The sequence below is a fragment of the Schistocerca serialis genome, chromosome 5, assembly GCF_023864345.2.
Source record: "Schistocerca serialis cubense isolate TAMUIC-IGC-003099 chromosome 5, iqSchSeri2.2, whole genome shotgun sequence".
In the NCBI taxonomy this organism is placed as follows: domain Eukaryota; kingdom Metazoa; phylum Arthropoda; class Insecta; order Orthoptera; family Acrididae; genus Schistocerca; species Schistocerca serialis.
Genome location: NC_064642.1, coordinates 377,689,965 through 377,717,020, shown reverse-complemented (window position 1 = coordinate 377,717,020; position 27,056 = coordinate 377,689,965). Strand labels below are relative to the sequence as shown.

The following is a 27,056-nucleotide window of genomic DNA, read 5'->3' as shown; positions in this document are numbered from 1 at the left end:
CAGTTTTAACCATCCATTTGATAACGGAGAAATTTCGTACGAAAAATCAAGGCATGTTGATAGGATTTATTAACCCACAGAGAGCTTTGAAAAATGTAAAATGGCTTGAGATATTCAAAATTCATAGAAAAATAGCTATAAGCTCTAGAGAAATACAGGTAGTATACACTATGTACAAGAACACAGAGGAAACAACAAGGATGCAAGACTAAGAATAAGCCGGCCGGATTAAAAAGCACGTATATCTCGACGGCAGTATTTCTCCCCTGCTGCTGTGAATCGAAGAAGCAATGATGGAAGTAGAAGGAAGAAAACGACTGGCGTAAGAATGCCCGAAGATTGATAGGATTCAGTGATGACACTGCTACCCTCACTCAAGGCGAGGAAAAATTACTGGACCTTCTGAATGGATTTTGCAGTCTGTTAAGTGATGGACTGAGAGTAAACCAGAGAAAGACGAAAATAATGAGAAGCAGTAGAAATAAGATTAGCTATAAACCTGACACTAAAACTCAGGATTTATCATTAGATGAAGTAAAGTAATCCTGACCACTCTGAAGCAAAATAACACGCTGAAGCAAGGCGGATTTGGGAAGTAGACTGAGACAGGCAAAGAGGGCATTCACCGTTAAAATAAATCTAATACTATTAACATAGTCTTACTTTGAGATTTCTGAGAATGTACGTCTGAGGCTCAGCATGTGAGAAAACCGACAGAGAATCGAAGCATTTGAGATTTGGTATTTCAGAAAGATGTTGAAAATTAAGCAGACTGATAAGATAAGAAACGAAAAAGTTCTCCGTTGAATCAACGGGGAGAGAAATTTGTGTAAAACATTTTGTACGTGTTCGAAGACATCAGCAGTAGCAGAGAGAGCCGTAGAGAGCAAAAACAGTACAGAAATCCAGGTAGGTATATAGGTCAGAAATAATCATGGAAATGGGTGCATGAGCAACAAGGAGATGAAGAGGCTGGGACAGGAGAGGTATTCGTGTTGGACTGATTACAGCCAATAAAAGACTCATGACGGAAAAATGTAAATACATAACGAAAAACTGGGCTATTAGAGTACTGTCCACGTTCAGCAAGATGCCCAATGGCCCTGTCTTCATACTAACGTCACGCCGTCGAATTGGCGCCAACGCTTGCTTTCTTAAACTTGTGGACAGCCATGTTTCTTAGTCATGCGGTACCCAATTTCCGAGGGTGACTGAACACCGGGAACGGCCGTCAGTGCCCGACAGAGCTTTCTAGTTGATGGTCTTTGCGGAAGCATGTGACAAATATTTACAGATGCTTATTTTTCAGAGCATTTATCGTTTCATAAGGCTTATTACACCTCCTGACAAAAAAAAAAAAAATAAAATAAAAATAAAGCACTCGGAATACACGGTCGGATGTCAATGTAATTTCATCCACGTGCACACTATTGGTGAGCTTGTAAATTTTTACAGTTCTCGGCAAAAAAATGGCTCTGAGCACTATGGGACTTAACATCTATGGTCATCAGTTCCCTAGAAGTTAGAACTACTTAAACCTAACTAACCTAAGGACAGCACACAACACCCAGTCATCACGAGGCAGAGAAAAGCCCTGACCCCGCCGGGAATCGAAGCCGGGAACCCGGGCGGGGGAAGCGAGAACGCTACCGCACGACCACGAGCTGCGGACTTTTACAGTTCTCATTCCCTGTGACAAGTGGAATGATCACTAGAGCACATTTGTGTTACGAGGCCTGGTAAGATATATAATGAACGTGAACAGCCTCAGAAATTGACTGGTCACTGTGAAGGATACTGAGAAGCAGTGTACTCGTATGAGACAGCGTTATCAGCATCTGAGAGAGTGGGCTTCCAGTAGGTGTACTGCTGGAATTGTGCAATACCCAGATTTGTTAGGCATTTGGATGTGACAGTGGTCCGATGTTGGACTGTACGGGAACGTCACAGCAGGACACTCGTCGTCCAAATTCTGGTCGACCACGCCTGACCACCAAAAGGGAGGATCATCGTATTGTGCAGCAAGCACATCATAACTTCTTCACATCTGCACCTGACATGCGAGAACAAGCAATGGACTTTCTCGAAAAAGTCTGTGTGATCCAATACCATTTGTCAGAGACTATCAGCAGCTGGACCTGGGAATTACCATAGCATTGGTAACAGCCTTTGTGACCACAACACAAACGGCTGCGTTTGGAGTTGAGCCGTTACAGGGAAGAATGGTATGCTCATGAATGGCGTCATAGTATGTTCAGTGAACGATCGCGGCTCTGTAGTACCCCAACAACCTTCGTTGGCTACTTTGGCGGCGATCTGGGGAGAGGTCCAAGTCTTCCAATTTTTTGGAGATGCACAGTGGTGTTACTTCTTGTGTCATGGTGTGAGGGGCCACCGGGTTTATCATTGAGTAACAGTTGTTACTTACTGACAGCCGGCCGAGGTGGTCGAGCGGTTCAAGACACTACCGTCTGGAACCGCGCGACGCTACGGTCACAGGTTCGAATCCTGCCTCGGGCATGGGTGTGTGTGACGTCCTTAGGTTAGTTAGGTTTAAGTAGTTCGAAGTTCTAGGGGACTGATGACCTCAGAAGTTAAGTCCCATAGTGCTCAGAACTATTTGAATACACCATTTACTGACGGATATTTGTTGGCATAACGGTTCCTCACGGACATTCTGTGTCCTCGTGGGGTACCTATCATGCTACTGTATTGTCGAGCCATCTTTCAAGAGGACAGTAGTCGTCCACAGATTGTCGGTGTCACTATGAACTGTGGGTGATGCTGAGATGTGATGCTGAGATACTTCATGGCCGGGAAGATCCCAGATCTGTCCCGATAGAGCAATTGTGGATCTAGCTTGACGTCAACTCATTACCAGCGCCAGAGGCAAAGACATGAAAGACCAGTTACAACAACTGTGGGCCACCTTTTTCACAAGAGAACATCGTCGATCGAATCAGGGCAAGCATTTAGGCCAACTAAGGTGCAGCTTCATACTGACAAATGAGCCCGTACTGCCAAGTCATTTGTAAATTTGGCTCGATTTTGTAATAACTGAAATATCATCACATACCCTCTCAGCCCGTGAATTCTCAGTTGCCTCACCTACTTCTGGGTGCCTCACTTATTTCCTGTTCTCTTTGAATACCAGATCATACGAGTACGCAGATATTCAGGTGGTGCAAACAATTTTTTGGAGAAGAATTCTCTGACAGTAGATGTGACTCGAGACTGTAGAGCAAACCTGGATGACCGTAGATGCGCTGCAGCTGGTCGCGAACTTGCTGGTTGCTGATCTCGTGCCGCAGGTCGTCGAAGGTGTGCGCCTCGGAGAGGTTGCAGAAGCGGCGCCAGCTGTTGTAGTGCGGGATGCCGTGGTCGCGCGAGCGCTGCACGTTCATGGCGGCCAGGTCGAGCGCGACGGCGTGCGCCACCTCGAACAGGTGCTCGGTGAGCTCCGTGTTGAGCGTCTGGCCGGGCACCTTCAGCTTGGCCGGCACGTAGAAGAGGCCGCGCATCAGCGGGTCCACGCCGCCCTCCTCCACCAGCCGCCACGGCGCGAAGAACGCCTTCGACAGCGGCACGTGCCCTTCGGGGATGGGCTGCAACGGAAAACCACACGCGGCGTTTTGGATCAGTCACCACAGAACATCAGGTTAAATACACGAGAAAACGAATGCTGTAGATTTTATTAAAATCTTTGTTTATCTAAGGTCGCAATGTAGAAAACAGTCATTACTAATTTCAACCGCATAATCGGTCATCTTAAGATGAGCATTCGAAGTTTACATCACGATAAGAAGCAAAAATCTTATTACTACAGTGTTTACATCTTTTAGGAAATGTCAACCTACACACGAGTTTACAATATACCGGGTGATCAAAAAGTCAGTATAAATTTGAAAACTAAATAAATCACGGAATATTGTAGATAGAGAGGTACAAATTGACACACACGCTTGGAATGACATGGGGTTTTATTAGAAACAAAAACGTACAAACGTTCAAAAAATGTCCGACAGATGGCGCTTCATCTGATCAGAATAGCAATAATCAGCATAACAAAATAAGACAAAGCAGAGATGATGTAATTTACAGGAAATGCGCAATATGTCCACCATCATTCCTCAACAATGGCTGTAGTCGAGGAATAATGTTGTGAACAGCACTGTAAAGCATGACCGGAGTTATGGTGAGACATTGGCATCGGATGTTGTCTTTCATCATCCCTAGAGATGTCGGTCGATGACGATACACTTGCGACTTCAGGTAACCCCAAAGCCAATAATCGCACGGACTGAGGTCTGGGTACCTAGGAGGCCAAGCATGACGAAAGTGGCGGCTGAGCACACGATCATCACCAAACGACGCGCGCAAGAGGTCTTTCACGCGTCTAGCAATACTTTTGTTTTGGTTCTAATAAAACCCCATGTCATTCCAAGCTTGTCTGTCAATTTTTACTTCTCTATCTACATTATTCCGTGGTTTAAGTTTTCAAATTTATACTGACTTTTTGATCACCCGGTACATATCTAAAAGTATTGTACGAGTGCTATTTCTTTTTATTTTCCTACATCGTGACCTTACAGAGATAAGAGTATTGAAAAAACCTGGAACATCAAAGTGTATGTCGGAGTCTCCGACTGTGCTAGGTAATTACAAACGAGAAAATGTGTTGAGGTTGTATAGTTCCTCCTTCTCTACACCACCTGTCCAAAGAGTACCGAGACCGATTTAATTCCTGGCGTATATACTGTGGCGACGGAAGTCATGGGCTAACGATATGCACATATACATATCGTGATAGTGTCACGTACTCAAGGTATAAAAGAGCAGTGTATTGGTGGAGCTGTCATTTGTACTCAGACGATTTATGTGAAAATATTTCCGAGGTGATTCTGGCCACACGACGGGAGTTAACAGACTCTGAACGCAGGATAGTAGTTGGAGACAGACGCATGGGACATTCCATTCTGGAAATCGGTAGCGAATTCACTATTCCGAAATCGATAGTGTCAAGAGTTTGCCGAGAGTAAAACATTTCAGACATTACCTCCCGCCACGCAGCGGCAGACGGCCTTCACTTAACGACCGTGAGCAGTGGCGTTTGTGTAGAGTTACCAGTGCTAACAGACCAGCAACAGTGCGCGAAATAACCGCTTAAATCAATGTGGGACGTACGACGAACGTATCCTTTAGGACAGCGTGACGAAATTTGGGGTTAATGGGCAATGCAGCAGACAACCGGAACGAGTGTTTTTGCTAACAGCACGACATCGCCTGTAGTGCCTGTCCTGGGCTCGTGACCGTATCGGTTGGACCCTAGACGACTGGAGAACTGTGGCCTGGTCAGATGAATCCGATTTCAGTTGGTAGGAACTGATGGTAGAATTCGAGTGTGACGTGGACTTCACGAAGCCACCGAGCCAAGTTGCCACCAAGGCACTGTGCAAACTAGTGGTCACTCCATAATTATATGTTTTGCGTTTACATGGAGTGAACTGGGTCCTCTGGTCCAGCTGAATCGATCATTAACTATAAATGGTTACGTTCGACTACTTGGAGACCATTTGGAGACCATTTACGGCCTTTCATGGGCGCTGTGTTCCCAAACAACGATGGACTCTTAGATGGCAATGCGCCATGGCAGACCATTATGGACAATTCGAGCGAATGATTTGGCCACCCAGTTCACCTGACATGAATCCCATCAAACATTAATGGGACATACTCGAAAGGTCAGTTCGTGCAAAAAATCCTGCACCCGCAGCCCTTTCGCAATTCTGGAAGGCATGGTTCAATATTTGCGCAGGTGAATTCCAACGACATGAGTCCCTGTCACGTCGAGTTTCTGCACTTCACCGCGCACAAGGAAGTCCGACACGGTATTAGGATGTATCCCATTACTTCTATCACATCAGTGTAAGCGATGTCAGCGCAGTAGCTTCGGTTGCAGCGTGAATTAACAACAGACGTTTCTTCTATCAGTCAGCTGCGGACAGGCATTGTTTAGCAGTGGACGTTCGGCTGCGTGTGTCAATGTTGTTTCGTCACTAAACATAATTAATCAACGAACTGAACATCCCTACATCAAGTGCTCAAGATAGTCTCCTGAGAGTTCTGGAAAACAGAAAAGCACGTGCAAATTTGTCCCGCACACCTGGACTCCCGAACAAAAAACAACGACACGTGGATACCTGGCACTACCTAACTGAACTGGAAAACGCAGACGACCATTTTCTTGATGATATCGTCATAGGTGTCGTCTACCACAAAGCAATAAAGTACGGAATGAGTCTCCGATGTTTCGCGAAGACCGATGAAAGTGTAAATGCGATGTGCGCCAATCATCTCAATGGACTTTTCTGACAGTTTCGGGTGGTTGTACGATCGTTCTAAGCCTTGTACTCGAGTTGAACGTTGACTAAGTACAACTCTTGAAGCACTAAAATTAACGTCTTAACGTTTGTTTTCTTTCTCGAAACTTTCTGGACTGTCGGTTTGTACAGCTGCTCCCACCTCCGTATCACCAGTTCTTTTCTGTCACGTACAGGTTTTTCCTTAAGGAATAAAGTTTATTTTCTTTATTTGTCTTGAGTTTCAGGAATTTTATTAAGATAGCAAGAGGCCTACACGAAGATTCCATGATTTTCACGTTGGTGGATTATTCGGCCAAAGCTAAAACATAGCGGTGTAAAAGTGTGACCAAATATGACACCTTTGTGCCTGGTACTAAATACGAGTATATTTTGCGTGAACCGCTGGTAGGTCACAGAAAATACTGTTTCCACTACCACGTATCAAATTCGGCTTAATGGAGCAGATTATAAGGAGTATTCCAAATGATGGATCCTGCTGTAAATAACTTCCCACGAAATTTCCTTTCAACAGTCCAGAAAAATCCGAAGTTGGAAGCTTTTTTGGTCTTCAGTTACGCGCATTTACGAAATAGGTTAAAAAAATGGCTCTGAGCACTATGGGACTTAACTACTGAGGTCATCAGTCCACTAGAACTTAGAACTACTTAAACCTCACTAACCTAAGAACAGCACACCCATCCATGTCCGCAGCAGGATTCGAACCTGCGACAGTAGCGGTCGCGTGGTTCCAGACTGTAGCGCCTAGAACCGCTCGGTCACAAAGGCCGGCTACGAAATAGGAAGAATATGAGGACGTAATGAGTACTGGAGAAAAAGATGCATGGACTATCTGCAGTTCTGTTACTGAAAACTTTCCAGGGAATCAGTGACATCCGAATTACAATAAAATGGTCAAAACCGTCTTGAGAAATTTTAAGAAACAGGACAGTGGCATGAGTGTATAAGTCCACTTGCTATCGTCGCATATTCACTACTTCCCTGAAAGTATGGGAGATTGCAGTGAACAGAAAACACTTTCACCAGGACCTTAAGCAGATGGGGAAAAGGTACTGAGAAAATGGAATGAGCTTTTGTGGAACATTTAAGATTGACAGTAAAAATGAAATTAAGAGCTAAGTTTGAAAATTAAATGTTACAGGGCACTCACAATGTAATTAAAGAAACTTATTGCTTATAATATTTTTGGTGTAAACCTAAAAATAAAACAATGTAATAAGGTAGACGTTGATTGAGATTTTACTCTGATATTTATACTTCAATTAATAAAATTTTGAAAATGTTTGATCTTATTTTGTGAAAAATCCTGACGTGATAGAATTACATTACAGTAATTTTCAGAATCAGTATTACAAATTGATTATAGAAAATCTGTTTTGGAGAGATCATCTGGCAGAATTTTGAAAGATACGGGCTTCTGAACTCTGCAGACTACGGTGAGGTGCATCTTAGAGGGTACTCCGCGAAGGTTTGCTCAAGTTCCACATGAAGCACAGGTAAAATGTTAGCATAAACGCCACTGTCCACGTCATGACTAATGTAATATTGTCTTTTCAGTCACTGAGGAACCAAATAGTAGGATACTATCGTATAATCCTACATTCATCACCTAGTATTGGTCCATGAAAAAAGATGTGCTTCGTGAAGCCTCTTCCAGTTTAGTATCCTCAGTAATTCCGTGACGCTCCGGCGTAAGCCATACAAACTTGCCATCCTCTGTGCTGCACTTATTCATCTCCTTTCATCATATCGCATTAATTAATTGGATTAATATTCTAGAATGCGTCGCCAGAGTATTCTCCTTTTTAACGTGAGTGTATTTTCCCAGTATTCTACCAATCAAGTCTGCCACCTGCTTACACCTAATTGTTACACCCAGGAACTGTTAGTACCAGGTATTAATATGACCTGATTGACTCAAGTGTCCGCTGCCGTAGCGCAGCGGTAGCGTTACCGCCTTTAGAGCAAGGGGGCTCGGGTTCGACTTTGGTGTTGTGTGTCTTTCATCATCATTGATACGCAAGTCGCCGAAGTGGCGTTAACTAAAAAGACTTGTAATGCGGTGGCCGAACCTCGCAGGGTATATCCCGGCCAATAAATGCCATACGATCATTTCATTTCATTGACTCCAGTTGTGGCTGTTTGACACTGTAACCAAGGATACTACGTTTTTGCGTTGTGAAAAATGCACAGCCTTACATTTCCGAACGATTAATGCTTTCTTGTTTTCACAAAGATCAAAGAACATCAGATACCATTTGGTAGTACACATGAATTCCCTTCACGACGAAATTACCCTTACAGCCGGTAAAGAAAACGCTTTATTGACTTAGCCTGGTCTGCTCTCTATACTTGTGAAATTATGATTTGATTAATTGGCTTTGCTATGACCCACGAGACAGAGTTAATTATTCACCATTGATCAGCACCCTGTAGCTGTCTAGTCGCACTTACACAGAATTCCAAATCGAATCACTCTGCTGCAAAATTGTGTAGTAGTAGAAGTCTTCGGTTATTACCCATACTTTTGGTTCCCACATCCTTGAATCTCGGAAAGAAAACAGCCAAATATAACTGTAAAGTAAGGAAACCAAACGGCATCTCACACTTATAGCATATTAGCTTCCACGTCAACGCAACAGTTGATTCATCTCCGCTGACATTACTCTACAATACGCTTCAAGTTACAAACATACTGCTTCCACCTATTCCAGACAAATTCTTCGAAAAATATAACCTTATATAATCTGGAATTATAGCCGCGAAATCCAAATTCTGAACAGTACAGCATAAACAGGAATGCTTTTTCATGACAAGTTTCTCAATCAATACAGACTTCACGATATTTTTATGTCCATACATATACAACTGTCTTTTCCGTTCCTTGGTCAGTTGAAAGGATTCCTTACACCACGAAACGACCTGGCACAACCAACCAGTATAAAGTATAACACACTTCATAAGTGCTGTAGGAGGCTCCAATTTACCTCTGAAGCTCTCAAAATAGTTTTGAAATAAAGCGGACCCAACTGCGATCGTTAACCAGAAAAGGATCTGTATAGTCAGTCTTCTAAGAGCGTTTAGCATACCTGTATAATCGAACAACAAACGAATGACTATTTTCATTACTGTTAGTAATTGGTGCACTGTTATTCTTTGTACATTATAATGAACATAACCTTTTTCTTCATATATCATTTTAGGCGCTTGCACTTCCTACAATATACGTTCAAGCCGCAAATGTATCCTATAAATATATACGTTTACCCTATTAATAATTACCTTCTGATACATATTTTTAAAAACATCTGATGACAACACTTAAACTTGACATTAAATGTGTTAGTAAATTACGTATTTCACTTCGCCATAGGGTCCAAACGTGGTACTGGGGCTATCGTACAACTACATTTACACGTTCGTCTCTTGTATAGACGCCAAAGTCTCATTCTCGTCTGATAACGAAGTCATGATATCCATGTACGAAGTAGCGTCACTCTGTGACGACATATCCATAATTTTGACACGAATGCTGTAAATTTTTCTAGACTGTAAATGTATGATATTAAAGATGAAATTTTGTTCTTAGAGCCCAGTAAAGATGATAAAGAAGAAACTGAAGTGAATTATTTGTCACGTATGTTCAAGACTAAAGAATACAGAGTCTAAAGGGTAAAGTGCAGATGTTTTTATATGTTGTACTTCAACATGTACACAAATCAGTGTGTTGGATGCTTTCTCTTTGCATCAAAGAGTCTTCCCAAAAACACGCCACAAACTTCACGGCCTGATGTTTTCTGCAATGATGTACTGCAGCACTAAATGTACTACACCTGTCATTATAAACTAACGCTTCGGGTCCACTTCACAACCTGACCTGCTGTCGAGAGAAAAAAATGCACTATGGCTCGCTCTTGCTACATGTACTTGGAGGTACTATCCAATCTAAATACATACGAATAGTAATGGCCATAATCAGTACTCTGTAAATGACATATATACTAATTAAATGTTGTTCAGTATACCGTCCTCAGTCACCAATCAAAATATTTGCACTTATGACCGTTACACTCTGTATAAGACATTTTGTAATAAGAAGTCGAAGAGCAGGTATTAAACAAAGGTTTTTGTATTCCAGTAAATATCTCTGTTGGTTTTTTTTTTTGCGAAAACTGGAACTACATCCGCTGCTTCCCCGACTCAGTGATAAGAGCATTCCTGTTCCTGGACAACGAACTAATTCAGCAGGTCACCGTTACAACTTGCAGCAACAAGATCAATAATAGCGCTGCAAATTTAGTGGCAGAGAAGCTTTTCTACTGCAAGCCTAATGGTGATGAACTCTTAAAAGGGAAACTCTCCGTCGCACCCCCTCAGATTTAGTGGTATAATAGCCCAGCGGATAGGCCATCAAAAACTGAACATGGATGAAGCATGAAACCAGGGATAAGATGTACTGAACTGTGAAAAAAAAAAGTAAAATAGAAACGGTGAACGGTCCAAGGACAGGAAGTACAATATAGAGGAACGTGAAACAGCATCGGTGGCGTGGGTAAGTGGTCGCGGTACTGGACTGTCAAGCGGGAGAGACGTGTTCGAAACTGTCTCATATCTTTTATTTTCCCACAACATTATGAAATTTCCGTCTGGTCATTGAGACGTTTGTTCTCTTTCTGTAGTCTTGGCAGCTGTCATACCATGCATCGATTACAGAATATGAGTCATGGGGTAAGAGTACATTGCTGTCGCAAGTAAATATGATGAACGGTGAGAGCAGGCGAGATACGATACAGACGTCTCACAGAAATGAAAGCAACAAATAAACGGGTGTGACTATGTTACAGCAAAGGAATTAGAGAGTCAAAACTTCCAAAATGAAATGCAACGTTAAAAACATGTTTTGACAGAGAACAGAGAAAGAATATGATGGTGAAACTCTTGCGTTCATTTGTTGCAGCTAACGTGACAAACTATTATGTTTTTATCATTTACTTGGGAGTGACCTATTCACATTCATACGACCACCTATATCGGGTGAGGAGACATATTTCACTTACTCATCAGGCGTACAAATTAGGGGTTTCGGTAAGATAACCCCGTCGTACTTCACACGTACTGTCACTAATGCCGTGTATGACACACCAGACCTGTTTACCGGTGGAGGATTCGGTTGACCTGTCACCTTGTCATCAAATTTTGCGGTTCCCATTCGAAAGCCACTTCCTTTCGGGTGCCAATAGAGTGGTTTCGCAGAATCAACTGTCATTATAGGTCCCTTCCTTACACCTCGCTGTTGCAAATGGACCTTACACTACGATACATACACAAATTTCAATACAGCGAACAGCGGGAAAAAAAAATTGAGACGCGAGAGGTTTGAACACGGCTCACTCGGTAGGTAGTGCAACACCTTGACCACGGCATTGCTTTGTGAGATTGCTCTGTATTGCACTTCTTGTCCTTGGACCGTTCACTGTTTCTATTTTGCTTTCTTTCAGTATGCCTTCTTCCTGTTTTCATGCTTGATCTGTCTTCCGTTTTTAAAGGACTATCCACTGGAGCCTCTCACCTGTATATCTGAGGAGGGTGGGATGGGGAGTTTATCTTGTTAAAAGTGTTTAAGTAGAAGCACACACATTATTCACGATGCCTAAGAATGTTGTGTATCAAAATCGATATTTCGACATTAGGAATAGTTTAATGAGATGACTTTGGTATACACATTATAACCTCAACGGTCGAAATAATAGTCCTTCTCAGAGACACACTGAAGGAATCGTATATTATGGCCTCTCGGGTATGGAGGCCCCCAATCAGGGTGGGAAATACGGGTTCTCTTTCATTGATTAAAACCTAAAGTAACTACTACGTTGGAAGCTTAGAACACTGACACAACAGATGCTGATAATCTTCGACAAATGGTTCGGGATGAACAGAATATTGCAGGGATTCCTTTAAAGTTTTTTCGGATGGCAGACGATGTGTTGAGTGCACAAAACAGCGATCGTCCCTTGTGGTGGTTAGGCATGATGAATCGGAACCTTGACGACTACACCTTCCGTCACGTTCCTATGCTGATCCATATCGGACCATTGTTACATCAGAATGACCCACAAACCTGTATAGTATCTGATTCGACTAGGCGGCCAAATGTAGACCCAGTATGAGGCCCCTTTCATAGTCTGTCAGGTGCTGATAACGCTGTTTCACACGTTACGCGTCGTCTCCTTGTAAGTCGTTCAGACACAGCATATACGCTACCAGTACTGGGAACAACAATAAAAACGAACAACATCGATGCACTGCTACCTACCACAGAGAACTGCAGCTCTAATCATTTACATACCAGCCGATGTAGTGGACGTGTACGAAGCTACATTGGCATCCGAACATGTCTTCGGCCGAACCAGTCATTAGGATGAAATGTTCGTAATCTCGATTCTGCTCTGTTCATTAACAGTGTTCATAGTAATGCAAGATGTCTCATTTCTTTTGTATGAATATAGCTGAAGTATTATTTTCGTTGAAATAAACATACTCTGATTTCGTATAGAATGATAGCCGGCCGATGTGGCCGAGCGGTTCTAGGGGCTTCAATCTGGAACCGCGTGACCGCTACGGTCGCAGATTCGAATCCAGCCTCGGGCATGTATGTGTGTGATGTCTTTAGGTTAGTTAGGTTTAAGTAGTTATATGTTCTAGGGGACTGATGACCCCAGATGTTGAGTCTCATAGTGCTCAGAGCCATTTTTTTACAGAATGATAACAATTCGTGGTGGAATATGGTACCCTGGTTTACATGCAGCCAAATGCTGCACTTAATGGGACAGTCAAATCAAGACAACTCTGTGAACAAGAATCCGTATAAAATCAGAAAAGCATTAAAGGTACAGACTTGTTTATTTATTTTTGGGCCTCAGTTGCACTGCATTTCCAGTATGAGTAGTTTCGATCATATTCGATCATCTTCAACTCAGGGTTCTTACGTAAACAACATGGAACTATACAGTACAACGTTCTGACTCACAGGTAAAAAACATTCTTCTTCTTAACTAACAATTTTCGATTGGTTGGTAGCTTCTCGTCTGTACCTGTTAGAAGGTAACTTTTCCGCTTCAGAATTAGACACTCCAGTATTTTGGATAGTTTGTTTTAATAACTGTGAACTGCAGTATTACAATTGATACCTTTCCTTAAAATGTTCGTTCTAGGACATTTACGACGAAAAAGTTGTGTCATTTTTTCTGACCATTCCACCCTTGTCTTTTTCGCTCTGTTGCACTCCTAAATGACCATTCTTAAGGAGTTCTGTCGGGGATTTTCCAAGTTGATGGTTCTATGCGTCAATTTCATCTTTAACAGTCGTCTGCACCACCAAACCTCAAACGCTTCAAGAGATTTCATTTCGTTTTTGGTTGCTATCCATGTTTCACTACCGTAAACTGCTACGCTCGGAAGATAGCTCTTATCAACATTTTCTCTCATTTTAGTATTTTCCTTTTCTTCATGGACACTCCCGATACTTGGTTTTATGTCTTTCCTTCTTCTGTCGTCACTTATATTATTTCCTAAATGTTTATATGATCTTGTTCGTTCAATTTTTTTTTCTTTTAATTTGAATGTTTCGTTCTGATTCCTTGGATACACGAATATTTCTGTGTCTTTTGAGCAAATTTACATTTTTTTATCCATGTCTTGGTACCAAATTCACAACTTTAAAGATCCCTTAGAAATTTGTTTCATCTAGAGCTATCACAGCGACCGATGGCCTTTGTAGTCACGTCCCTTCAACACCCACAAACCAACCAACCAACAGGAGCTATCACTTATATGCCGTCCCCAATCCTAAGCATGTGTATAGTTTTTCAGTTTCTTCTGATATCTGTACTCGATTATTAAATGGTACAGCGGAGCAATACCTAGTCTTCTGTAGTCACTAGAACTATCTGTCTCGATCGAAACATCTATTCACAGATTCTCTCTTGAAGACTTGAACCTTTTTGTCCTTCAGCGACGACGTGCTTTTTCGCGAAGTCTACTATCTGGATCTTCAGTTCCGGAGCATTATGTGTCTTACTGATATTGCTGCGCGTAATGTCCATAAAAAGAAGTCGTCGGTGGCGGAGAGAGGCAGCCAAATGACCTCAGAGTGCATTTGGTGTATCTTCCAGTGGAGATAAGCTTCTCTGTGGACATTGTTCTTAGCGGCTCCATTTTCGAGAAAGTTCCGTTGTGAATGACGGCGCCCCTTGGAATCGCAAGGTGGGTATCACTCTATACTGCTGGCGGCCGGTAAGATAAAATCTGGCAGCTGAATCAGGAATTGCTGTTTCTTAAGCAAAAAATAACGAAATTCGTTTGGAAAAATCTAAGCGCTGTTTAGCACAGAAACTACGGCAAACTGAAACAGTGAGCGATTCTACAGACGCGTCAGAAGCTCGTGCTGCAATTTTCCAATAGTATTGTTTTACTTGGCGTGTACATACCTGGGAGTCGGTTTAAGATTTACTGGAAGCATAAATACAACTCTTATGCGATTCTCGGAGAACAGGTAAATGTCCTAAAATCGTATTTTCTGTAGTCTGTTAACGATCGTTTACCAATTCTACCGAACACATTTATTTTCATAGCTTTCTTGCTCAGCTGTTTGCCTTGGGAGCTTACCTCTTGAGTAAGAGCACCTTAGGCATTAATCCCTGTCTCTTCTGTTGCACTCCCCGTATCAACAGTGTGTGAGCTGACAGACTGGCAGCTTATAATGCTTTCTGTACAATAAGTGCTTACAGTCGGCAAGATATGTGCCTTTTTCGTAGTCGTTACCAAGCACATTGAAGTTGGAAAGTAGTGAAAACTTAAATCAACATAATATTCAGCACGTAACTGACGACTAAATAGTTAAGAAACATCGACAGACTGATTCATTATTTGCAGATAAACTCTCTGGGTACGTAGTTTCATTACGTTGCCATCATAACCCGGACGACTTGTAGTTATATATTCTGAGGAATCGCTACAAAAAGCATATTAAAACATATTTGTCATGAATGTATTACAGAACTTAATTTATCAGAATGAATCTCAAATATTTCCTACACGGATTTAAGTATTGACAGTCATTGTTGTAGAATGCTGATAAAGAGTGCTGTTTTTCAAACAGATACCCGATACTGTTAGGCTTACACATGAATTGTGGATCAGCTCCGCGTGGATGAGGTTTAGCGGCATGGTTCTGAAGAGTTTAGCTCGACTGGGCTCCAGTTTTCAGTTGTTTGGAGGGTGCTATTATGTAACTTAAGTTTAATAACATGTGGTGTCCCAAAGCCCTGGCACACTGAGAATCTCTCGAAAACGCGGCAGTTTTGGTACTATCAGTTATAATGATAATGTGCATGATATGAGAGCATGCTGTTTCAAGGAACTGGTGCACAGAAGATTTACACAAAAAATCGTTTCTGGTCGGATTTGTTATGATTTAATATGAAGTAACAGCATAAAGGTGGTTAAAGCTCAGAGGACGTGGTAAAATGAAAGGCACAGACACGTGGCCGTCTGTGGAGGCGCTGTCTCATTAGTGAAGTGTTGCAGGTTCACATCCTGCTTTCTGTGTACATTTTTCATTCTTCTTCATTTCACCTAAATGATTGTAGAATTTTCTAGTCAATATGTAAACATTAGCTGGCACATTCAGTCAATCGAACAAATGGTGCCATCGAAAATGGACGAATTAATTGCAAGATCGCTATCTACATTACTGCCTAATTCGCTCTCAGTTTGATATCTATTTATACGTGCAAAAATCTTTCCAGTTTGTAGGCTACATAAGTCCTTTATGTATTACCTAGGTCGTGTTTATGGGTATTGGAGTTCTTATTTATGTGTGTTGCAGACAAAATAACACATGTAACATACGGACAAGGGAAGGAAGGAAAGAATGAAGGAAGATTAGTATATAACTTCCTATTGAGAACGAGATGTTTAGAGATGGAGCACAAGCTCGGATTATGGAAGAACTGGAAAGAAAATTCTCCTCGTCCTTTCGAAGGAGCCATACCAATACTTTCCTTAAGCGATTTAGGTAAACCACGGAAAAATTACATCTGGATGGCCGTCGTCCTCCAGAATGAGAGTCCAGTGTACTAACCACTGTGCTATCTCGGTCGGTATATGAGCAAGCCAGCAATGTGCAATCCAATGGCGCTGAAGAAGCAATTTTCTCTCGTCTTTTTTCGTAAACGAACTGTGTGAGTTGCTTGTAACATAGGGGAGACCGGGGCACGTTGGCCATATTTTTTAAAAAGAATTATATTGATTTTTTTTACATATTTAAATTTATGAAATTATTGCTAAATGTTTAGAGCAGTCTTACTGAATCTGGACCACAAACATTAACCTTGAAAATATGAGTTAAAAAGTTAAAAAAAAATTAATTACTGGACGTATGTCAAGTGGGCCAGTCTGCCCCTACCTCGGGGTAAGTTGGCCCAGAGGCTGGGGCACGTTTACCCGTGTAATATTTTGATAAGTTAAACTAGAATAACTTTAGGATATCAAAATAAAACGAATACTTATCAAGAAACATACTTTAAGGTACATCAAATCAAGTTGAAAATTGAGTTAAATGCTTAACATTTTACTATGTCAACGGGAAAGTTTAAAATTACTAGGAATTATAGTGTCTTAATACAAACCAATCAACTTTAATCACTGTCCACATCCAAAGGATCAGCACAGTTATAACACTCATAAAATAGTCCACGGATTTCATTTTTCACGCATGTCTGATGAGCGCAACACTTGCAGTTTGTGCACTGATTCCATTGTGCTCCAGGTTGACTGTTTGAAAAAGGCTTGAAACACCTTCGGCACAGAGAATCTTCATCTTCCTCATCGTCATCATCATCATTTTCATCATCGTCATCTTCCATTGGCTTCTTCTTGCGTTTTAGGCCTACTGCAGTTGATTTAGTTAATTTCATTCTACCATTGCTCCTACTTTCGTTTTGAAAATGTGCTTTTTAGCCTGTGATTTAAGGTTTCTTTCCAATGATTTCGCCTTCTTTCTTTTGCACCTTTTTGTTCTTCCTTGAGGGATTTTTTTACTGGAGTGTCTGTCACTATGGCAGAAACTCTTTTCTTTTTCCCTGCTCCCATACTTTTTCTGGGCTCTGCTTTTTCGAAAGGTCTGACCTCTTCTGGAGGTGGAAACGGTCTTACGTTTCTCTCAGCTCGAGTTGATGGACTGTTTTCAGTTTTGGGTCTGGCCTATCCTATTTAAGATTATAACAAAATTTACATGTTGGTGTTTTCTTTTTAAAACGCTTTTTATCTCGTGAATATGGCGATCTTTTGATCTCTGAAACGTATCACAATGTGTTTAACTTCGAAAATTATGTAATAATTTCATAAACTCGACGAATTATAAATATTAATATCATTAAAAATAATAAATCTTTCATCGAGTTTAAAAAAATATATAGGACGGGGCAGGCTGGCCCGGGTGGCCATCGTGCCCCGTCGTCTCTGGGCCAACCTGCCCCATCGCCATGTTTACAATAAGTTCTATTCGTCACAAAACCCACTGAAGCAATTTAGATTGTATGCCATATAGAAATAATCCTTAAACTAAGACGTTTAATTATACTACTCACCTCTTCCGCCTAAAGCAAGCAAACTTTACATAACACACATTTAACCGACGAGTAGAATTTTACTCACACATGCACAAAAACAATCAACACAACTTGTCCAAAACTGCTCCGCCGGCCATATTGCTCCTGTAGAGGGAGCGGGACAGTGCTACCAACCTGCTGATTGATTCCCAGTACCATCTAGCGTCTATTGAATGAACTAACTCGACTGGGCCATCCTGCCCCTATGGCCAACGTGCCCCGGTCCCCCCTACGGCCGAAAACTATCGCTGAGGAGACCTCTACTGGCAAATCGTGATGAGAAGCACGTGGCGTGTGATACACCAGTTCGTTTCCGAGCGTGCACCAACCACTATGGATACCATGTTTAGCATGTTTCACGGTGAGAAGCTCGTCCCGTATGAGGACGGCTTTGTCGAACCCGAAAAACGTCTGCATAATTTTCACGTTCAGCTGTCTACAGCTTGGGGAAATCAATGGAGACTGACCTGGAAGGTGGCGTTGAGGCGGTAGAGCACCGGGTTGATGAGCGAGTGTCCGAAGCGCAGCGCGGCGGTGGCGAACACGTTGCTGATGGTGGCCTCGAGGTTTGGGTCGTAGCCGCGGTACTCGCCCAGCATGGCCATGCCCTGCGGCCCCAGGATATGCGGCAGCCAGTGCTTGTACGTGATGTGCTGCACCTCGCCACCCACGATCTGCGCATAGGACCGCAAGGAACCAGTGGCCAAGCTGAAAGACGCTGAGAGATGATAATGCAGCAAGTGTATTTTTCTCTGGATCATGCGGAGTCTTTTCAAAAATATGTCACTGGCACCAGAAATAGTTGGCAAATATAATCCAGTATGACTTTAGGAAACACCAGAGATGAAGTACTGACGTTACCTTTGATGACTGAAGTAACACATCAGAAAAATCAAGACACTTTCATAGGATTTGTCGACCTAGGAAAAGCATTAGACATTTTAAAATTATATATACAGTGTTGAAAGGTATGTGCTGAGATTCGATCAGGATAGAGCCAGTGAAAAATGTCGATAGTTCCCAACCGCAAGGTTGGACGAGTAGTACATCTTCAAGTAGTAAGATCTTTGACAGCTAACAGAGCTGGGTGCACGCGGTAAAAGTTTGAGTAGTGGTGAGGAGATGCGCGGAGACAGCAGACGTGTTTCGAGTCGGAGCTAGATGCCTGCAGAAGGCAGCCGGGTCGTGACAGCATCAAAGTAAGAATTGGCGCTACGCACATAATAAGCTATATATTGAGCGAAACTCGGCACATACCGGGGGAAACTAGAATGAATAATTAATAAAATAGGTTTTCTTTGGTTAAATAATGTCTAAAAAGCTAGATAAAAATCCCATTGTTGATGCAATAAGCGTTTTGTGAAACTTTCTCGTACATCCATGCTATAGAAGTTTTTTTATATAGTTTTTCACATGTGCCTTAAAAGTTTGAACAATAATATTTTTTTAGATAAAAAAAAAACTTTTAGCATGGATTTACGAGAGCGTTTCACAAAACACTTATTGCATCAACAATGGGATTTCTATCCAACTCTTACCGCGTCGACCTAGCTCTGTTAGCTGTCAAAGATCTTACTACTCGAAGATGTACTACACGTCCAACCTTGCGGTTGGGAACTATCGACATTTTTCACTGGCTCTATCCTGATCGAATCTCAGCACATACCTTTCAGTGTTTAAATTTCTCTTAGAAAATAGATATAAGCTGCAGAGAAAGACGGGTGCTATACGAGGTGTGTCTCTCTTCGAATGAAGAAATTTTGTGAAAGGAAGGAGCTGCTGACTGATGAGATATAAACTTATTCATTGTTGACTGTGTTGTATAATGTTTGAGATTAGTGGTACAATCTGGGCGTTAACAATGTACATAAATAAATAACACATCTATAGAACAAATATCGCTCTAGATAAATCTGGGACCGTTCCATTGAACGGGCACCTAAAATTAAGCTTCAAAAGTAATTTTGTTTGGAGGAGGAAACAAAGCGACGCTTACCACTGACAACGGGCGTCGCGTGAAAGAAGTGATAAGCGCTGTTTGTTTGTGCTTAAGTCCAGCTACACAATGCAAATACGACATTGTAAGTACCTACCGAAATGCAAGAGAAAATGCTCCTCACTACTCTGAAGAGGCACACCCTGTGTAGAAGACGTTACACAATTCTTATTTTGATATGGAACCAGTGTAACTTTTGGATAGAAAATGTTTCAGGATCTGATGACTTTTAAATCTCTCGCTTCACGGTGTGGTAGGTAATCGTAGGGTCGCTTAACCCATGCAACGATAAAGTTTTACGGGTCGCCTCAGTCCACCACACACAATTTTCATCCTCCTGCAAGAACGGCTGCGAGAAAATGCAACGTTCGCAACTGGGAGGGTTGGTTTTGGTGCTCCACTGACGCTCACCAGGGTTTGTGGACGATGTGTACGAAATCATGCGTCGCAGATACAGCATGGCCTCGCATGGAGCAACTCCTGTAGAGTACACAGGTCAGCTCATGCTCTCCCCCGTGCGCGTACCATGAAGCGCAAGATTTGAAAGCGACCCCGTGTACAAGCATATATTTCATTCAAACAGCGCTTTTCTAGACACGAGTTCCTCATCAAAACTTTGTCTGCTAAGAACCTTCTACAACCCTTAGAAACCCATAACAGGAATCTTCAAATACACTCTACAATAAGTACAGGAATCAAGAAGGAAAAATAAGAGTAGAAAAGCAAGAACGAAGTAATCGGATCACGAAGTGTGTAATGCAGGTATGCAATCTTTCTTGCCCACTGTCCAGTCTCTACGAAAATAAAATGAAGGTGAAGCCGTACGATTAAAATCCAGGGTGAAAGGATGTCAATGAGAAGATTTGCTGCTGCCGTCCCTATCCTCAACGGCACTGCGGAAGAATTACAGAACTTGATGAAAAGAATGAAGTATAATAAGGACACAATACGAGCTGACACTAAAACAAATAAAGACTTATGAGGAGTAGCAGAAACGAAAAAAGGGACATAGCAATCTTTGAAATTAGGACCACGTAGCAGATGAAGGAAAGAGTTCAGCCACCTTGGAAGTAGAATAATGTATGATAAACAATACATAGAGGATATAAAATGCGTAGTACCACAGGCAACGTGAGCAATTTTTACTAAAATATGTTATTAGTATTCAATTTAAGCATTAAAGTGAGGAAGAAATTTCTGAGAACATATGTTTGGACCACACCGTTGTACAAATGGAAACCATGGAATGTGGTAAAATCGGAAAAGAAGATAATCGAAGCATTTGAGATGTAGTATTACAAAAGGGTGCCGAAAATTATGTGGGTTGATGAGATTCGAAATGAACAGATTCCCCGCAGAATCGGCGAGGAAAGGAATATGCGGAAACCACAGAAAAAGAATAAGAGTCAGACCTATAGAATTAGCGAAAAACTTTCATAATAATTCTGGGGGCTGTAGAGTGTAAATGAAATGATGAAACGATCGTATGACATTGTTGGCCAGGGGACTCCATTTAGGGTTTTTCGGCCACCTGGCGTAAATATTTCTATTTTACGCCACTTCTGCGACTTGCTCATCGATGAAGATAAGATGAAATGATTAAAAGGACACGAACACCCAATCCCCGAGCGAAAAAAATCTCCACCTCCACCTCTGCCCTGGATCGAGCCCCGTACTCCGCATTCTACACTGAAGGGCCAAAGAACCTCGTGCACCTGCCTACATCATGAAGGGACCGCGCACAGCACGGAGAACTGCCGCAACACGACGTGGCATGGACTCGACTAATGTCTGAAGTAGTGCTGGAGGGAACTAACGCCATGAATCCTTTAGGGATGTCCATTAATCCGTAAGAGTAGGAGAGAGTGGAGATCTCTACTGAAGACCACCTTGCAAGGCATCCAGATAAGCTCAATGATGCTTATGTCTGGGGAGTTTTCTGGCCACCCGAAGTGTTTAAACTCAGAAGAGTGTTCCTGAGGCCAGTCTATAGAAATCTGGGCGTGTGGGATGTCGCACTGTCCTGCTGTAATTGCTCTTGTCCGTCGGAATGCACAATGGACCTGAATGGATGCGCGTGATGAGGCAGGATGCTTACGTACCTGTCACCTATAAGAGTCGAATCTAGACGTATCGGGGGTCCCATATAACTCCAACTGCACACGCCCTACATCATGACTAGCTTGAACAGTCCCCTGCTGACATACACGTTCTATGGATTGATGAAGTTATCTCATACCCGTACAAGTCCACCCGCTCGATACAATTTGAAACGAGACACGTCCGACCAGGCAACAAGTTTCCAGTCGTAAACAGTCCAATATCAGTGTTGATATGGCCCAGGTGAGGCGTAATGCTCTGTTTCGTGCAATCATCAAGGGTACACGAGTGGGTCTTCGGCTCTGAAAGATCGCTAAATGGATCGCAAGCTGCCACTTGTTGACGGCCCAGCACTGAAATCTGCAGCAATTTGCGGAAGGGTTGCACTTCTATAACGTTGAACAATTCTCTTCAGTCTTCGTTGGTTCCGTTCTTGCAGGATCTTTTTCCGACCACAGTGATGTCAGAGGCTTGATGTTTGACCGGATTCCTGACATTCACAGTACACTCGTAAGATAGTCGTACGGGAAAATTCCCACTTGATCTCTACTTCGGAGATGCTGTGTCCTATCGTTCGTACTGCGACTATAACATCATGTTGTAACTCACTTAAATCATGACAATGTGCCATGGTAGAAGCCGTAACCCAACTAACAACTGCGCCAGACACTTGTTACCTTATTTAGGCGTTGCCGATCGCAACGCCGTGTTCTGCCTGTATTTCCATACGTGTGCCTACATCAGTTTCTTTGGCAATTCAGTGTAGATGCATCGACATAACCACTATACCACAAGGTGCGGACTGTATAGAATAAAAATCGTAGTAGAAGACAGAATTTGGATATACGAAAAAAAGTCAAGAACGTCGTGTGCAAGTGCTACTCTTTGATGAAGAGGTTGGCACAGGAGAGAAAGTTGTGGCGGGACTCAGCAAAACAGAAGAAATAGGTAGGGATAGCTGGCCGTACCTTGCGCGCCTCGTGGTAGACGGTGTCACCGTCCCAGTGCGGGTTGAGCTGTCGCAGCCTGGTGGCGATGCGGTTGTGCTCGCGGAACCAGATGGTGTGCATGGCGAGCAGGCCGAGCTGCTCGTTGGATCGGATGTCGCCGGCGATGAAGCAGCCGATGTCGCTCTCGGACAGGTCGCGCCGGCAGTCGTTGGGCTGTCGGTCGGCCAGCGGCAGCAGCGGCTTGCGGTTGGGCAGCTTCACTCCCTCCCGCAGCATGCCGAAGTTGCCGCGCAGGAAGTCGCGCAGGTCGCGCGCCACCGCCTCCGAGAAGCCGTACACCTGCGGGCAGCAAGGGCGAATACTACGTGCGGCACTTGTGCATCAGTGGTTGCACGTGTCCAGAAGTGAAGAGGCGAACTTTTACATTTACGAAAGGTAATGTGCGTAGCTGAGAAGAACATACGCGACAGGAATGTGTCGGCGAGTGGTATGACGTGGTCTAGAGAAGATACTACGCACTGAAACTTCCTGGCAGAATAAAACTGTGTGCCGGACCGAGAATCGAACTCGGAACCTTTGTCTTTTCACTCTGCAGTGGAGTGTGAGCTGACATGAAACTTCCTGGCAGATGGTAGAGCACTTGCCCGCGAAAGGCAAAGGTCCCGAATTCGAGTCTCGGTCCGGCATACAGTTTTAATCTGCCAGGAAATTTCATATCAGCGCACACTCCGCTGCAGAGTGAAAATCTCATTCTGGAATACCACGCACTGCTGTACAAACATCATACAAAGAGCCGTTCACCGCTCGTGGTACCCACTCGGTCTAGGGCACCTTGCCACGGTTCTCACGACTCCCCCTGTCTTAATTTCGAGTCCTCCCTCGGGCGTGGTTGTGTGTGTTGTCCTTAGCGTAAATTGAAATTCTATTAAGTAGTGTGTATGCCTAGGGAGCGATGACCCCATCAGTTTGGTCCCATAATAACTTACCACCACCACCACAAAAACATTTTCATGTATCCAATTACATGAAAATAGGAAATGAGACTGACTTGAAGAAGTTTGAGTGACGTAAATATGAGGGACGTTCAATAAGTAATACAACACACTTTTTTGCGAAAGCAGGTTGGTTTTATTGAGGATTGCGACTACAACATTATGCCCCTCTCTTTTCGCTTCAAAACCCTATTTTTCAATGCGATGGCCTTAAGCCACCTTACTGGGATGGCCTGTAAGCCTGCATGGTACCATACTACTCGTCGCCGCTGGAGTCAATAATCTCCCCGTCATCCACGTACTCCTTCCGCACGTATGATCCTTATTTTCTCTTTATAGTCGTCTGTTAGGCGACGAGGAACTAAGCAATTTCTCATCCTTAAGTACCGCAACTGGTGGACGGGTGTATCAGCACTACCAGCAGAGACGTCCAGTCGAGCAGCGAAAATTTTGATTGTGATCCATCGTTTATCTCGAATGAGAGTGTCTGCACATTCGGACACGGGAGTCACAACTGTGTGCGGTCGGCCGACGCACGGGAGATCAAAAAAATGATTCAAATGTCTTTAAGCACTATGGGACTTAACTTCTGAGGTTATCAGTCCCCTAGAACTTAGAACTACTTAAACCTAACTAACCTAAGGACACCACACACAGCCATGCCCGAGGCAGGATTCGAACCATGCGACCGTAGCGGTCGCACGGTTCCAGACTGTAGTGCCTAGCACCGCTCGGCCACCTCAGGCGGCGCACAGGAGATCAGACAAGTTTGAGCGACCTTGGTATGATTTGACAGATGCCTCGTCCAACGAGTCACCGTGCTTTTGTTCACTACCACCCTACCGTAGACATTCTCCAAAAGTTTATGGATATCTGCGATGTTCTATACTTTAGCCAAAAGGCAGTCATTGACAGCCCTCTGCTTGGAACGCACCACCATTACAGGCAGCATTTTGAAAGCTACACATAGCGCCTCCACCTATAGGAACTTCACGAACTTACAGGAGCTGAAGCGGGAATATTCCACCTTGTCACACCAGAAATTCTGCATTTTCTTTTCCAAAGAAATTGGCCGAGAAAAATTAAGTGTTGCATTACTTACTGAAAGCCCGTTGTATGGTAAATCGACTCACCACATCAGTGGACTTGAACTTCCGAAATAACATTGGTCAAGTTTTCCATCTGTGCACATAATACCAGTAACCGCTGTGTTATTGATCTTTACCGGTACCGTGTATGCAGCTACTAAAATGTGTCTTCTTGAAATATGCGTTCCATTTTACAGAGTTAAAACCACAGCAGTGGTAGAGTATTCTTGTCCGTTTCTTGCTTTTATTGGGAATGTGATCCTTCATTCACTTTCTACTACAGTTTTCGCCTTTGTCAACAGATCTGTAAACAAAAAGTGAAAGAAACTCTGAAGCTACAACCGGGAAGCTGTGAGATAACAAAAGGCCGACCAGCACCTGCTCGAGAACACGTTTCCCATCCTCCCACACCCTTTCCCTTCGTAGACATTCACCCGCGTCATTTTTAGCTGCTAACTGTCATACGCACTCTTTTAGAAGCCTCGCGCTTGGGCGCCCCTGCCAGCTTAGCGTTCAAGCGGCTGCTATTAACTTTAATACGTACTGCATAGAAATACTGTAACAGAAATACTGTAACAGTCGTGGCGCCACTCTCAGCATCGTGCCTGAAGCGGCGCCATATCGCTTGGGCCCTAAACCCCCCTCCCCCAGAAACTGATCAGAACATAGACCAATAGGGGCAGCTACGGGGCAGAAGAGAGAGAGGTAAGGACCGTTTCCGTGTATCTCGCCTCATCCACCGCACGCATTCTCCTCAGTTGCCTACTGTATTTCGTAAATCTTTTTGGGTCACAATAATGCAAACCATGAGTGTGTTGAGGTAAGGCACCAAAGGCAAAAGGTGGGACCCACAAGATTACAACCCAACATCCCAAACGTCGGATTGTTGCATGGTACTTCAGTATATTTCTAGGCTCGAATGTAATACATTTCCTTGAGAGACAAAAGCTTTTGTCCACAAATAAACAGGGATTTATAAAGATTCACTCGCATGAAACTCAGTTTGCTGTTCTCCCACACAATATTCTCCAACCATGGACGAAGGGCAATAGGCCACTTCAATATTCCAACATTTCCAAAAAGCGTTTGACACAGCGCCACACTGCAGACTGAACGAAGGTTCGAGCGTACGGCCTGGTTTCTCAGATATGCGAAGACCAGTGCGCTGTCCTGTATGGTGAGAGTTCGTGAGACACAAAGCTCTCGTCAGGAGGGTTCCACGGAAGTATGATTGGAACACTATTTTTCTCTGTACACCGACTGCGTGGTGAAGCAATGCCGGGGCTGGACTTCAGTTATCTAGTTTTAATTCGACATGGTACCACGGTACTATAGGTTTAAATTTTTAATGTTTATTATGTCTTACTCTGGCATGTTATAGTAATTTTAAGCTCCTGAAGAAGGCTAGATTATTATAGCCGAAAGCTGGGTTAAGACCAGAAAATTATCGCAACTGAGGCGGTTTATTCAATATATTATTCCATTACGAGGGCTAGTCGTACAGCTGTAATGCAAATATTATTGTAATGATCATCTAAAAAAATTTAAATAAGTATTTTATGTTTTTTGTAGATACATGTCTACCGTAGGGATACATAGTGAAATCGCACGCCACAGTGACCTAACCCGCCAGTAGAGGAACCAAAACAAATTGGTGCAGCCTATTCATAAATTGAAGATGGACTACTCCGTTCAGTTTTGTCCCAATCATTTAAACGTATAAGGTTTATAGAATGGTTGGTTGGTGGAAGGTTTCGAAAGGTAATATTCTAGACCCGATTTACTATCCGGCTCAAGATCTTTATCAGTCAAGAAGATCAATACTGTAGTTGATACACTGAAATGGAGTCAAAACTTATCTCGGGAAAGACTGCGCCATAT

At 43.0% G+C, this 27,056-nt stretch overlaps 1 protein-coding gene across 1 annotated transcript in view; it reads right to left on the bottom strand.

The window, feature by feature from the left end:
• The window catches only part of LOC126480678 (peroxidasin), a 221,510-nt gene that overhangs the window by 34,333 nt on the left and 160,121 nt on the right, over positions 1-27,056 (bottom strand). The window contains exons 15-17 of the mRNA XM_050103902.1: positions 23,114-23,434; positions 18,517-18,723; positions 3,248-3,605 (exon numbers count right to left, since the gene is read on the bottom strand). Coding sequence (XP_049959859.1) covers positions 3,248-3,605; positions 18,517-18,723; positions 23,114-23,434 — 886 coding nt within the window. The remainder of the gene's footprint in view (positions 1-3,247; positions 3,606-18,516; positions 18,724-23,113; positions 23,435-27,056) is intronic.